Source organism: Ambystoma mexicanum, chromosome 1q (genome assembly GCF_040938575.1).
Source record: "Ambystoma mexicanum isolate Mex_15411 chromosome 1q, UKY_AmexF1_1, whole genome shotgun sequence".
Lineage (NCBI taxonomy): Eukaryota > Metazoa > Chordata > Amphibia > Caudata > Ambystomatidae > Ambystoma > Ambystoma mexicanum.
Window position 1 is genome coordinate 1,276,650,716 of NC_090922.1, and position 15,505 is coordinate 1,276,666,220.

Genomic DNA, 15,505 nt, shown 5'->3' on the forward strand with positions numbered 1-15,505 from the left:
CTTTCAAAATAAGTAGCAGAGGACTCTGCCACTATGCCATCTGCTCACAACCACCCCTGGTTGTTGCCTTGCATCCACTTGCATGCACATTCCACACACAGACAGTGGGATTGGGGGCATGGGACTGAAACTGTGAAGCTATAGCACCACTTACACAACATTGTGTCGTGAATGTGAACTCACGTGCACAATGGGAGAAACATACCAATACTTGTCCAAACAGTCCTGGAGGTTCCTGAACTCTACTGAGAACTCACTTGTATCACAGGCTCAACACTGGTTAGATGAAGATCACAAGATCTAGAAATTATCACCATTACTGGAATGAGTAGGCAAGCCATCAAAATGGGCAGACGAATTGAGCATTGTTTATGTGCCGGGCCACAACTCTGTTGATGCCTACACATTAAGATGGATCATGGGATTTGAAGGCATTAACTTCAGGACTAGATAGGATGTCAGACCCATAACATGATGCTCATCACATACTAGACATATCAATGTGACATGCTGTGCCATGTGTGCACGTCTTGCCCATGATTCTTCAGCATGTACCCACAAAGGTACTCTAAGGTTAGTGGGTTCATGCTTTGTGCAATGGTACCCAATTCATGCTCAACAAATAGAGTTATGAACTGTTTCACAATAAAGAGCTTGTTATTTTGTGCCCTTTAAATGAAAACTCCAGCAACGCAAGAAAAGTAGGCTCGCTAGCTGGACTCCTTGTGGTTTGTATTCACCACCGTCACAGAGATCAGTTTATAGCTTGTCATCGCACTTGGTCAGTTCTGCTAATAAACTATATTACTCTACCTCTGTAAACTCAAAAGAAACCAATTTACAGAACTATTCTTGTCCAGGTTTCTGGCCATTAGCATGTACACTTAGGTAGTAAGGGCCAGTTAGAAAGCACTACTCGAGGCCCAGAATCCTGTAAGAGGATTCAATTCAACACTACAGCTAAGTCAATGCCTAGTCTGGGATACTGAATGGAAACCCTTATTGATATATCTTTACGTCCAGTTCATGCGTTCTGGATGACTACCCCTATATAACACCCCTCTCTTGGAATCCCCCTAACCCCACTGAGCCACGAAGTAGTTCTGTTTTGCAAGTTTAACGGTTTATTTGATAATTTAAACAATATATATATATATATATCACAATTTATAATAAATTAATAATTGAATATCACACTTAATCTGAGCAGTAATCAATAATGGATAGTCCGGCACTAGCACACTTCTTTATAATCAATGATGAGTGGTTATAGGATGGATACTATAGCAACAATACTTTTATGGTTTCAAATGGATGCAATGTGGAATGAAATGCCGTACAGAAAATAACTTGATAGGATTTCAGCAAAAGACAATGTAATCACTTTCTTGGACAATTCACCCCCCCTTTTATGCACTCTAAGGAGATGAAGATGACACAGTTCTTAGGAATGCAATCAAATAGAATTCAGTTCAATTCCCCCCCAGCAGCTTATACAACAGATAGGAGTTTTGAAACACAGACCCAAGTGCTTTGAATATGGTGACAATGCAGTGAGAAATATGCTGAAAATGGTTTTAATTCCCTTTAGGAGGTTCAGGGTGAGTGAAATATACTTGGGATGAGTTCAGGCTCACTTTAGCAAGGATCTAGGAGTAAGTAGCAGGTTAAACGAATTTTTGGCAAAGGAAAGCAATGAAGCTGCTGTTTTCACACGTGGCTGGATTTTTAACCAAATTGCAAATCGCGGTAAAATTCGCGAGTGCGAGAATCGTGATTACGGCACAAGTATGAGGAGTAGGCTTGTTGAAAAGCTGAGATTCTAAGCTTTCAGAGGAAAGTTAAACCAAGTTCCTAGCCCAAACGGTTCCAGAGATACGGACGATTAAATAAACGTAGTTTTTCGGATTTGAAATTTTAAAAGTTCAAAGCGACAGGTTACAGCTTGCAGCTAGAAAATGACAAGTGACAGCTTTGCAAATGACAGGTGACAGTTAAGAGGCAGTTCTGGTTAGATTAAAATAGATTGAATTATATTATTTTAACTAAGAGATTGGTTCTGCACAGTTCTGCTAGGTACTCACAATATATTTAGAAATAGGCCTCGCCACGGATCTGGTCAACAGGTTTTCTTCACTCGCCACGGACGGTTTCTGCGCACAGCGTCTGGGTCAGCTCTACTCTGCTGGTCTGGTCTGGGTCTCTGGTTCTGATCAGGTCTGTGGGTCCGGATACAGCGGTCTCCGGTTCAGCTGGTCTCTCTCTGGATACAACACTGCTCCCTGGCAAATGGCCAGAGTTCTTGCAAAGAATTCAAACAGCTCGCCTGGCTGTGAATAGCGGCAATGATTTGAGGCCTGCTAAAGAGGGATTTAGCTTGTACTTGACCTCTCTGCTACAAATTCTGAAGTAAAGTCTTGGTCTCTGAAGGTGGATAGATTGAAGTCTCTATGTTGGTTCTCTGGAGGTTGATGGAGGTAAAGTAAGGATTTTCCCGGCAGAGCGTCCCGCAGCAGATGGAATAGAATCTCTCTATCTGTCCTGACTGTCTGCTTTTATGTGTTTTGAAAGTGGGTGGAGAGGCTAGCTTTCTACGCCCTACCCCTCTCCACTTGTCATTGGCCACTTCCTCCTCTTCTCCTTGATTGGGGGAATGAAATGAAGTGTCATCATGATGAGGTCTGTTTATGATACAGAGAACCCACCCCTGTCAACTTTACACACAATCTATATCTGATCCAAATACATACTTCCCCGATAGACAGTTGTTTGGCATTGCATACACACATCATGCATTTACTGATGGTAGCCCCTGTTCCAATTCTGTCGTTTCTAGGAGCTTGGGTTCAAAAATGGCAACATATTTCACTTTTTGGTCGGGTTACCAATATTGGATTTGTCCCCGCATTTACACAAATGTTCGCAATGCATGCAGGCATTAATTGATGAAGTATCAGACTTTTCACATGCAGACATTTTAAGTAATACCCTCTTAACTGCTAGTTTGCCCCCAGATCATACCACCGGTTCTAAAAACCTCTTAAAATGTGGGCAGAAAAATCACCAGAATTATGGTATCATTTAAATAATTATGACAAGTCCGTACTATGAGTTATTCATCTTTTTCTAAAACCATATTCTGGCTACAGGGGTGTGTCTTTTCAGGTCGCATGGTACAGAAACCAGTCTTTCCACTTTCTTCAAGCTTAGCCTCTGTCTCCAGTTTCTCCCCCTCCCAGTTTCTGCCAAGAGGAAGCCACATTTATGACCCATGCAATAAACCATCTGCCTGGTTGAAGGGGGTTGCATTGTTCAGAGGAAACCATTTTTACAACACCCCCAATAAACCATGTGCTTGGGTCCTAGAAGGCCCATTGTTCAAGCTCCTGCAGTCTGTAGGGGCTCCCCTTAATTCAATTATCAGAGAGATGGCATATCCTTAGTGTGGCCAGCAGGAAACAGACAGGCCTGGGAAGTTACTGTGAATCAAGTTTCACTCCTGATGGGGGTAGTTGCCAGGCAAAATTGAAATCTCTTTAAGCCAGTTTTTAGCTACATGTCATTTCTGTTCCCAGTTTAAATCAAACATACAATTTTTACACATGCAGCTACAATGCTGATTCTAAGTGCAAAACTATGACATTTCGACAGTTACAGACTATGTGACACTCAAAAGTAGGTCACTCATTTATTTTAACATTTGGATTTTTAGTGTCTGTAGTTCAGTTTAACTTAAAACTGCTGACTTCATAGCTCAGCTATTTCTGTTATAAATACTGTTCTGGGCTCTTCATCTTCCCGGATCTGTAAGCACACAAAACTTCATTCTGCCAAATGTCTGCTGGTGTTCAGTGAGATTGTTGGATATTCTGCAATGTTTGAAATGGGCATTCTGAGCTTGCCTTCAGAGAAACAAAGGGTGATTTTTAAAGTGCTTTCTAGCGAACAGGCACTGCTGTTTTTCTCTTTGGCACCCCATTTCACTCATGGCTCTTCTGACCCAGCACACCCGCACCGGGGGGTTGGCAAGTCAGGCGACCATTTTGGTGTGTGCACAAACTGCGCGGTTTTCATAGATTCTGGCGCACATGTGGGCTTTTTCGGCCATCTTGGATTTCCTAAGCCCACAGCACCAAATGTTGTAGCATAATAGTCCAAACGTGGGTCAGAACACCCAACAATCCTGAAGGTTTATCAGGATAGCGCTCATTAATAATCATACGAAAAAATTAGGCAATGGGGTTTGTTCAGTATCAACCTGCTTTAACCTATTTGCTGTGGGTAGAGTCACTGTGCGTTGGGTGGACACTTCTTTTTTTGTTGTTGAGGTATGCATTGTCCACCAGAAAGCATAATGAAATGTTTATGAGCGTGATTTGAATAGTTTTTGCTGTATTGTAGGGATCTTATCTTGTGTGCTAATGTCATTTTTTATATTTGACATTGTTGTCTTTGTACTGTTTTTTTATGGAGCCTGTGTTGTGATTCCGAATTAAACATATGAAATAAAATATTCATAAGAAAAAATGTGCAAACATTTGGAATCATTGCAAATTTATCTCATGAATATTAATAAGGGGTATGCTGAAAATCCAACATGTTTCCAGCCCTCGAGGTCTGGAGTTAGACAACCCTGGTTAAAGGCATTCAAATCAACAAGTGCTCAAGCTGCGACTCAGTTAGCAACAATTGCTTTGAATACAGAAGATAACTTGATATATTGTGAGATCATGCATTCATATCTGCATACAGAGCCTCAAAGACTAGCTTCACTCAGCATTGGAGCACATGCGGGTAACACAATGTACAAAAAAGCAATTCTTGCACAAGGAATTAATAGGCAGACACCCCAAACACACATGAGCAAGTCACATACACCACCAAATGCATAGGTTCTTCAAGCCATCAAAATGTGGGCCCAGTCTCTCACCTCACCATTCCCGGTTTGAGGGCGACAACGCTTTCCAGTCATGAAGATGTCTATAGTGGAACAGCTGCTAGATAAACCCTGACATGTGTGCTTTGACACTTGTCACTTTCCGTTCAGTAAGACTCATTCCTGCATCCCACACACACAAGGTACTTTACCAGGTAGGAAATATACCTCAAGCAGGCAGACATTCATATGAATAACTTGTGGCCAAAAGACAGTGGTTAAAATGCACAGTTGCAGGGAAACCCCCAAATCGAGAAGGAATTATTAAAGGCATCATGAGACCACCTACCGTTAATGTTAAATGTTAAATGTTAAAGGTATTTGGACCATGCTGCAGTGTTGTGAAGTGCGTGCGTGTTGTTGTGTGAGAGATGGTTGTGTGAGTTTTTGAGTGAGATAAGTATGCAGAAATATTGAGCTTTTTTGGTTAGTGGGTTATCTGATATTTAACATGCTAACATTCACAATTCCCTCACAATGAGCAAGAAACAAAAAGCATTACAGACCAAGCACTTCCTTGCCACTGGCACCATGTGTGAAATTATTGGCCTACTATTAGCAGCACGTGGTGTTGGCACCAACAGTTGTCATGCCACCTCAATGGAGGCCGACCATAAGTGCATTCTTCAGCCCAGGTCACACTGTTTGGGATGCCATGAAAGGCGGTGTTTCAAAGGCATCGCTGCCCGTCATCCATGATTTTGTACATGCACCAGGAGAGGCAGGCAGACCTCAGTTCCATCAAAGCCTGATCACATGTCACAAGAGCAACATTTAGATTGTTGGCTCTCCTGCCTTTTTTTGGCACTGTTCTCTTGCATATTTCAGAGAACAATTGGCAACACTGTTGGCATATCATAGGCCAGTCTCTCGGTGTGCCCCCTATGTGGCCCAATGCATCACTTCACTGATTCAATACATGGCACGAACCTTGGATTAGAGGTGACATTTTGCACGTGGATTCTATCCGGAAGACTGTTCCTCGGGCGTTGGGTGCCTTTGGCTGCACACACATAGCCCTACAGCCACTACTTCACAGACTATGTCTCCCATTAGCATTACATGGATGTGCAGATGATCTACAGTGTCAACAGGACTCAATGCTATGTTTGCTGATTTCCCGGGATTCATATGTGATAGCCATTTGCTCATTTGCCTGCTAGCTACTGTGGGGAAATTGCTAGGTGAGTTCAGGTAGATCATGTAATTGCAAAGCAAAACAAATATGCATGCATGTACATGGGCATGCAAATAAACAACCAAGAGAAAACACATATATCTGCACTGCCATGCAGAAAAGAAAGGTACAATTGGCAACCATGTTTTCACTTTGTCCAAACATTGCGGTGACCCATGTGCAGCTTACCCTTACCCCTTGTTGATGCAGCCTATATCCCACAGCCCTGTTGGTTGCCACGGATCTGGCAGCCTCCCACTATGCGAGTGCTTGGCTAAGACACATTACTGAAATATTTTGTGTCTTGCCAAACTTTGAAACCGGCTGAGTCTTGCAAAACATTGCAGAATGAAGGGAGCGGCCCATCTGCACAGTACCCGACCAAAGTCACAGCCACCACTGCACCATGGCTCTACCACATGCAGTACGGCATAGAGTGAAGGATCAGATGGAGATCACCTATTTCACTTGAGATTGACTGGTGTGTGGGTTCTGCAGTGATATTGATTGACTTAGAGTCTGTGAGGGTCTGGTGTCTCGAGATATAAGGAGCAGCCGATGATCGTCATAGTTAACACGCGCTTGGGAGGGTAAATGATGATTACAGTTTTGGAGTCTGCCTAGAGGCATTAATATTGGCTCCAGATCGTAGGAGCAGCTGAGATGGTTGAGCGTTCACATGCACTTAAAGAGCAGTAATGTTGGTGACAAAATGATACTCCTGCTTAAAGTCATTTAGTATACATGGAGAATATTAAAGGCAATCTCTAAGTATTTGAATAATATCCTCACACTACTCATCAAACAAGGAGTTTGCAGTGAGAAGAATTTAATTACAGACATATTCGAATTATTTGAATAAAAATGATTCACTTATTTGGTATGGAGCCTTGAAGAAGAGCTATGGCTTTGAAACATGTGTTGGCTCAAGGTACCAATAATAAATCTGATTCATTGAAAGCATATAAACCTTATTGGGTCTGATTGTTGATCAATGTGAAGCATAACCCTGAGGTTGGGTGCTTGTTGGAACCTAGTATGATATGATATGTAAGTTAGTATCACATTTCTGAGTGCTGAAGTGATATCTTGTGAAGACGACAGGGTGAATAGAGGGTGCAAGCTGAACATCACATAACCCATTCTGGACAATGTTAGAAAATAAATGTTGCACTTATGACGACATGCGAAGGAAGGCCAAATTCAGAGAATCCCTCACACCAGGGGTGTTGCTAGGTCTGAAAAATATCCGGGGCTTTGCTAATGTCAGAACTGTTGGGACTCGCGGCTAGCTAGTGTTTTGCTTGTAGCTCCTGATATTCAATCCGGGGCTATAACCAAAAGATCCGGGGCTATAGCCCCCTCAGTTACCCCCTAGCAATACTTCTGCCTCACACCCATTTAAATAGTGGCATGCACTGATATATCGTGCTCTTCAGACACATATATGTCAGATACATGGATAATGGAATTATGGTCACAGGTGCTACTAGATACTCAACATTGGTACATCTTCTGACATATGCATACAGGACAGCATGCCATGGGTCAAGACATTCCCTACATCAAGTGAACACTGGATCTCAAAATGCACTTTTAAACATTCACAAGGCAGAGAAGAAAAGTAAAAAGATGGTTCTTGTTAGAAAGAAAATTAAATTACACTTTTCGATGGCATCTGCCTTGTCATTAGAAGTTGGAAATCCAAAGCTGATTCCATAGGAATCCCTTCGTTTCACACCAAAAAATATCATGCAGATGTGAATTGAAACACAATGAGAGGACGGAGAAGGACTGCGCAAAGGAGATTGTATCACCGCTCAAGGACCCTCTTACTTTGTACTGCTTCGAAATTGGGCAGAGAGGTAAATCTCGGCGTAAAAACATTATGCCTTGCCTTTACACTCTGGGCCTCATTCGAAGTGTGTCGGTCCGGAAACAACAGTGCCAGTAAGCTAACGGCACCATTGTTTCCAAACCGGCACACTACAGCTCTGTGGGTGGGTGCCGTCCCGCCCAGCAGGTCAGACCTGCCAAGCGGAACGGCATCCGCCCGCAGAGTGTTCACAGAAGCACCGGCACCGCTATTAACATTGCCAGTGCTTCCGTGGTCCCCACTCTCATAGAGTCCTATGCGACTCTATGGGAATGGGCACTTACAATTTACCAGAGCCTGACTTTCTGGGCCACCAGGGTTGTAATCCCCCAGTATTACCGGGAAGTCAGGCACCGGTAAATCATTACGAGTCTGGCGAGAACCCGCCAGTATCCCCAGCACAGTTACCACCAGACCCGTAATGGGGCCCTTTGATTGACCACTCCACCTCATTTAAAATGAGCCTGGCACAGGCAGGGACCTGGAATGTACAACAAAAGGTGCAGTTAACAAATGCAGCCATTTTCACACACATATACCTAGCGCATTTACCACCATCAACACTCCATCCTACTGGTTAAACATGAAACCTCCAAATGGCAAAGTACTGTTAGATGAAGCATACTCATTGACATACAGCCATGCCATAGGACACAGCTCACACAAACCCACATCATGTTTGAACCGCCGGCTTGTATCTTCGTCACATGAGTCCATGTCGCTAGAATGTCTTAATGGGTAAGGGGTAACTTCAGCCGCATCATGCCTGAGTCACATTCACAAGTGCTGATACAGGCAAAGATTAGATGGATGCCGTGCAAGTGCTGACAGCCTGTCCTGTCTCACAGTTCTTACTTTGTGGATTGGTAACGTGAGCATGTGTGAGTGTCTGCTACAGCAGTCTCTGGGAATTTTGCAAGCTCAGAGTTGTTAGGTCCAGTGTATCTTAATGACTGAATTGGGAATGTTTCATTTGGGTTGGATGTGGTATATGGTACCCGGGCACAGGAGTATGAGGTGATGCAGCATCCAGGCTGCCTCCTCGTGGATCATGGATGTGAGAAGCAACATGTGATAGTGTGGCTGTATAGGGGACTGTGTTTGTCCCCCATGTTGTGGTGGTGCTGCTGCAGGAGCGTATAGTACTAATGCTGTAACTGTATATTTCCAGAAAGATCTGAACAGTGCGTAATAGGGTAACAGGTGTACTTTTTGGGGGGCTGGCAGAATGTTTTTCCCATGTCATAAACTACGCTTACACAATGAGGGATGTTTTGTATTGTGTTTATTTTTTTAGAGTTTGAGTGTAATTTATTTCTTCCATGTCATTGGGTAGAATGAGTCGTTATGTGTTTGGCTTTGGAAATGGCCGTCTGAGGCCCACGTGTCTTTTCTTAGTGACTCTACAACTTATTCAGGATTTTGCACCCGTCCAAGATCATCGGGTTTAAATGCTTGGCTCATTGAACTTTCTTTTTGATGTGTTCAAGCGTACCGAGGTGAAATGTCAAATGGTGAAATGTCCTCTTCATTCTGGCATAGCTACTGAATCTGGCGCCTAGTATTTTCAGTTTTTAATGATAAGGTCTTAGGGTTCATAGAGGTTTATTGATATTCGACTGTTGAATGGCATCGAAGTATAAGGAAACTACAAGCTTTAAATTATTGAGACCTTTTCCTCTGAAATCTAAATTAAATACAAAGAATTGTAGATGGTTTACTGTGAATAATATATATCCTCGGAGAGACAACTGAAAGGAAAGCAGTGAAGCTCAAGTTGTCTATATTAGAAAAAAAAGTAGTGTGATCCTAGTTTTCGGAAGATCATTCAGAAATAAAATTATTATTCCTGCTCTGGAGGTGTCCAGGTCACACGCCGTGGCCTTAACACCATATAATACAGTGCCCTGTGGATATTGCAAAATAAATAAATAGAAAAGAAACACAGTGAATACAGCCCAAACCTACCTAAACACAATGATCACTTCTCCATGAGGTTCACCTAATGCCCTGATGCATACGGGGCTAGGACGTCATACTATTGAAGAAAACATCGAACGGACACTGTTACTGTATTGGGCTAGCCTGTGCTCAAGTGACCATTTGTCTAACTAAAGGCGAGCATTGAGTGATGTGGTAAATTGTGAAGGTGCAAAGAAGCTACCCGGGGCTTAGTTGCAACAGATCTCTATTTACATTCTAAACCAGGTGAATTGTTAGATTATTCTGGCTACCATGTCTGCCAATAAAAATCAAGTAATCCTGGACGCTCACTAAAAATTGATCCAGGACAGAAAAGTCAACACATGTATGACCTGGACTGTGGCACTGGAATATCTGGTTTTGAAAGATTAATGTACAGTTGAAACAGATAGAGGCCATATGCACTTTTATTATATCTCAACATGACTTCAATTGTACAAGGCTGGAAAACAATGTCATTCAGATTACTGTCCACTTTGTAATGATGTCATTGAATCTCTGCAACATTGTCTGTTTCTGTGCCCAATCTATGGTCATACTCGCCAATGTAATTTTCAAAATTGTTTGCTAACCCATGGTCAACTACTGTGAACTTCGAATACTGTAGATGATCTTTGAAAACATTCACAATGCCCTGTTGTGGTGTGCACAGTCTGGGGTTATATTCTAAAGGCATGGCAAAAGGGACATAGAAGGGTTACATATATTTACAGTATAAATACCCAACACATTTAAACATAACAAACAAACACTGAATTTTATGATAATATGTAATAGAGGTTGTGATAGACCTGATAGATTCAGCTAGTGTATAATAATGAATTATTTAGGAATGTATTTAAAGATATGGATGAATTGTACCTTTTCTAAATAATCTTTGTATAATGCTTATTTTATATTTGTATTATTGTATGTTGGTTACTTGTATGGCATTCATGCCGAAATAAAGTATTTTCTGGACTAAGATGATATATGATATGATATGATAAGTTATTTATAAAGCGCGGACCAGAGGTTTCTAAGCGTGGACCCGGGGAGCGAACCTGTGGTGCTCTGTGTCGTCTTGCTTCCAAGGCGAGCACGTTGCCTCTGAGCTATCCTCCTGAAAGGAGGACATTGTGGCTATGTGCCTATATAAGATGGTATGTCCTGTAGGATTCCATTTGCCTAGGATCCTAACCCATGCACTGCCCCTCAGATTGCAGTCCATGGGTGGTTAGGGGGGGCATGAAGTATTTTGGGTCCATCCACCCTCCCCCACCTCACACTAGTGTCCTCGTCCTTCTTTCCCCACATCAAAGGGGGCCAGTGGTGGGAGTGAACATGGCATATGTCCCTGCTCGTCCACTGCCACAGTGTCTTAGTAGAAGGATACAACGTTTTGATATCTTCTTATGTTCTGTTTTCATTCAGAGCCATACACAACAATGCAATGCAGTCCTGTGCCCCTTGCCACCAAATGTTATTTGAACAGTCTCTCACCAAATATACATTTTGATCAGGCAAATTTCAACCTAGTCTCTAAATCCGACAGCTTAGTCTGCTTCCACGTTCGCATCCACCTCCCCAGTCCAGTACACTAGTGTTTTGATACATTTTTTAGCTGAGATTTTAAACAGCAACTGAATTCAGGAAGTGCACATGAGCCTGTGTCTTTTACCTGCTGGCCATCAAATACTCTATGATCCCCTCCCCAGAACGTAATAACCAACCATAGCAGCCATCCTCAAAATGAATCCCTGTGAATCCCTCCTGCTTATGGGAGTTACAAAACCAGATGGAGATCCATAGGGATTGAAGCTTCTCCACGGCACCAAAATCTGGTGCAGTCGGAGTCACTGCCGATTTCTTCTCCCCAGAGATACATACGTGTTCAGGGCGTATTTCCTGCTCCATACCCTGATCCATCAGGGCAAACCCTATTGGAATGGTCCTGAGTGTTTGTTTCTGTGTGCTTTTACTGATCTGTGCCATTATTTCCGAACATGTACCAGAGGCTTCTCACAATTTGCTATACATGCATAAGGTTTAGGGGTTAGCAATGATGTTTATCAATGACATATTTAAATCCAGTTATCTGCTAAACGATTGGATGAAGACCAATACAATGCCTGGCTAATACTCAGAGATGGTAACCCCCATGCGTCTTGTGCAGGAGTTTCTTCCCGTGCCTATTTATGCCTGGATGACTTTTAATAATTCCTTTTATCTCATCTGTTCAGCGCCCACCCCTGCCCCAAGACAGAGCTCTCCATCCAAATCATCGGTATCTCACACGAGTGATCCCAATGCAGACGACATCTTTGAAGAGGGTTTTGACAACCCAAGCAGGAGTGAAGGACAAGATATAGTAAGTAGTCCATGGTGCAAGAACGTCTCTTTGAAAAGATGTACCCATGTAGCTGATTCTGCAGGGTTACTGGGTAAAATGTATTTCAAATGCTTACTCTGTTCCATTGGTTGACAACCATGAGGTATTTGGATGTTTCAACTTGTTATTCCTATAATCCCTCTCCATTGTATACAATGCCCTACGACTCCCATAGGCCCTCAGCATTCGCCACAGTGACTAGGGCTGCTGGGTATTGTATGCCAAATTATATGGAACTCATTAGATGAACTATCCCTGTTCCAACATCCAACATGCGTAGCATTGCCATAAATGTCAGTTTTACCTCTGTGCTGCTTTATGAAAAGTGAAAATTGTTGGGTTGTATTGCTCTGTTTTGCTGTAACTGGGACATGTGTGAAATAGTTTCATTTTGGTTTTATCACATCATTCTTAAACACGATTCCCGCTCCATGTGACTTTTGAGAACCAAAGGTGTTGTGTTCTTGTGTTCTAGCCTGATGAATCTCAGGCCTCTTGCAGCACTGATGCATACGGGGAGCCCACTGGTGACACTGTAAGCCCATCAGTCGATAGCTAGATAGCAAAGGTTGGGGTAGGTATTTGCTCGTTTCTTCTCTCACCACCGAGCTCTCCATCCACCATTGCCTACCAGCCCCTGCACTGTGTGATGTGTACGTGTGTCCTCGTGTTAACTTTCACAAAGCTTCACCTTCATCCCCACTGGTTGCATGACGTCACTTCCTGTGCAGCACTGTGTGCCACAGCTGCCTATTCATTTGTAATTAATATATCAAATATGGCATGCCTTTGACTCGTATGATAATGTTTTAAATTGTGAAGTCCTTGCTAAAAAAGTATGATTTTGTGAACCATTCTATTGGCGTTACCTGATATGATATGGTATGATATGATATGGCATTTATAACGTGCCTATACATAATGGTTTCAAGACGCTACGAGGCAAGGGAGGGGGAACAAAGGGAAGACAGACAGCAATCCTACTATTCCAGGTGCCATTCAGATCGCGCAAGTGCATGGGAAGGGGGAAAGGGAAAGTGTGTGGGGGAAGGGAGAGCGGGGAGTGCAGAACATGGGGTAGTAGAATAAATAAGATAAATAAAAACGGCCAGCTGGTGGCACTTGCAAGGTAAGTGCAGACATAAGTGCTGGAAGGGGGACTGTAGGGATACAGAAAACAGTCCCCAAGTGCACCTGAATTGTATAATTTTCCAAGGACTAGATAACAAAAACAGGAATTGGGAAAAGTGATTTTTCATCTTTGCTCAGAAATCTTGCAACAACATCCGAAATGGATGTCGTGTATAAACAAATATATGTCCACCGCCTGACCGGTGCAAATATGTGATTTTGTACCAGGTGGTCAGAACTCATGTCAGTGCCAAACTGCCTGACCGCAGTGCAAACGTATCTGGCACAAGAGCAAATGATGCAATATGTCTCAGGATAGAGATGTGGCAGCTGCAGTGAGCATATTTAAACAACGTGGAGTCAAAAATTCAACTCTTGGAGAGAACATCCATGGAGATCAATGATGTTCATGACATTGTCCTATCTGCATCTATGTGATATTTGTTCACGATAGAGGCATACATGCCCCGCAGATTCTGACACATTGCTGCTATAACCTGATGTGCCAAGAAACTCGATACACTTAGGACAAAGCATAAAAAATACCCCAATAAAAGAAACAAATTGATCAAGTATTACAAGTGCGTTAGTGCAGCTCACATTCTCTTTATCACATGATATCCCCCTTTTGTACATGTTGTATGTGAATTGATGGGGCAAGTCATATGGCCTATGCCTTGACACTGAGAATACTGTGGTTGGTGGTGATACCTGCGAATTCCTATAGTGCCTTTTTACTGTTCTCGTCAATCAGCTCTCTCTCTCTTTTTCTCACCTACCTATATGCGGCTATAAGACCCACCAACGCAATATTAGTGACAGAACACTTTACATTCTATGATTCATGTTCTTCATTGTTTTATAAAAAATAACTTGCCTAGCAATACACTGTCAAGGGATACTGACAAGATGTTATTTTATTGTACATATGCTATATTAGTTAAGTATGCTAAACATATTTTATGAAATTTGAATGTTGCAAACCATCTTGCTTGTCATTTCAGAAAAGTGTTCTTGTTTTTTATAAGAATGTAATGTATAGGATAAAATGATAGGGTTTCTCCAAAATAGATTTCTCATTGAATCAGCGGTGTCGTTCATTGGGAGCAAATTAAGAAAACAGATCAACCACATAAACAAATATGAGAGAGAGTGACCAGATTCTGTATCTGCTGGATGACACATCTCTTGCCAGTGGTACAGGATGTTAGTCTGGCGGGCGTGGCAGGACTGGAAGAGCAGAGACTTGCTTCTTTAATAGAAGAAGCTTTGAGTTATGATGCCCACTGTAGTTGTAGAGGGAAATCAATCAGCCATTAGGTGTGATACCTGAATGTATGAAATAGTCTGGAGATGGATACGTGTGGGGTGAGGTCAAGAGAATTCCTGCCTTGCAATCCTTTTCCAGGGACTATATGGTGCATACATTTGATGACGGCCACAGGGAGAATGAATTCCAGGATGGACATTGACTGAGTCAAAGTGCCTTTTTTCTAGGTCTAAGATTAGGCGTAGGTCTTCTCAACGATTAGGTGAACACCTGCATTGTACACTTTCAAGTATTGCTTACTGGTGTTAGAGAGGCAAACACATATGTCAATAGCACAGCTCCGAAACAAGTGAATATGTGTAAAGTCAAAAAAGCTAGTCTTCAACAGCATATTGATTTTTTTGGGTGGCTTATAACTTTGCTCTCCATGAATGAATCATTACCAAACTTTGCAAAACAAGTATATGGCCCTGTCTGAATTGCCCTGGCAAGTCTGGTGAAGTTTCATCAAAGGGGGGGCAAAGTTGTAGGCGGGGTCCCAAATTTTCTGTTTTTTTCCATATACACAATGGAGAAAAGAAATGTGCTCACGTCTACAGTCCAAACCGCTGGATGGATTTTCATCAGAATTGCGGCAGGAGTGGCAGTTTGGTCCCAAAAGCATGCTTTTATACATTTGGTGTGAATCTGTCGAGTAGTTATTTTTAAAATGGGCCAAAAGTAGGTAAAAATATGTGTGATATCTGGGTTTGGTCTGTGGC

At 42.4% G+C, this 15,505-nt stretch overlaps 1 protein-coding gene across 17 annotated transcripts in view; it reads left to right on the forward strand.

Annotated features, from left to right (window-relative positions):
* Positions 1 to 15,505, forward strand: part of DAB1 (DAB adaptor protein 1) — a 4,845,894-nt gene that overhangs the window by 4,763,927 nt on the left and 66,462 nt on the right. For 16 of the 17 annotated variants that reach the window (XM_069642098.1, XM_069642099.1, XM_069642088.1 and 13 more), the window contains 2 exons: positions 12,195 to 12,322; positions 12,819 to 12,917. In XM_069642098.1, the coding sequence (XP_069498199.1) occupies positions 12,195 to 12,322; positions 12,819 to 12,902 (212 nt within the window). In that variant the 3' untranslated portion in view covers positions 12,903 to 12,917. The remainder of the gene's footprint in view (positions 1 to 12,194; positions 12,323 to 12,818; positions 12,918 to 15,505) is intronic. The other variant, XM_069642094.1, reaches the window with a different exon arrangement.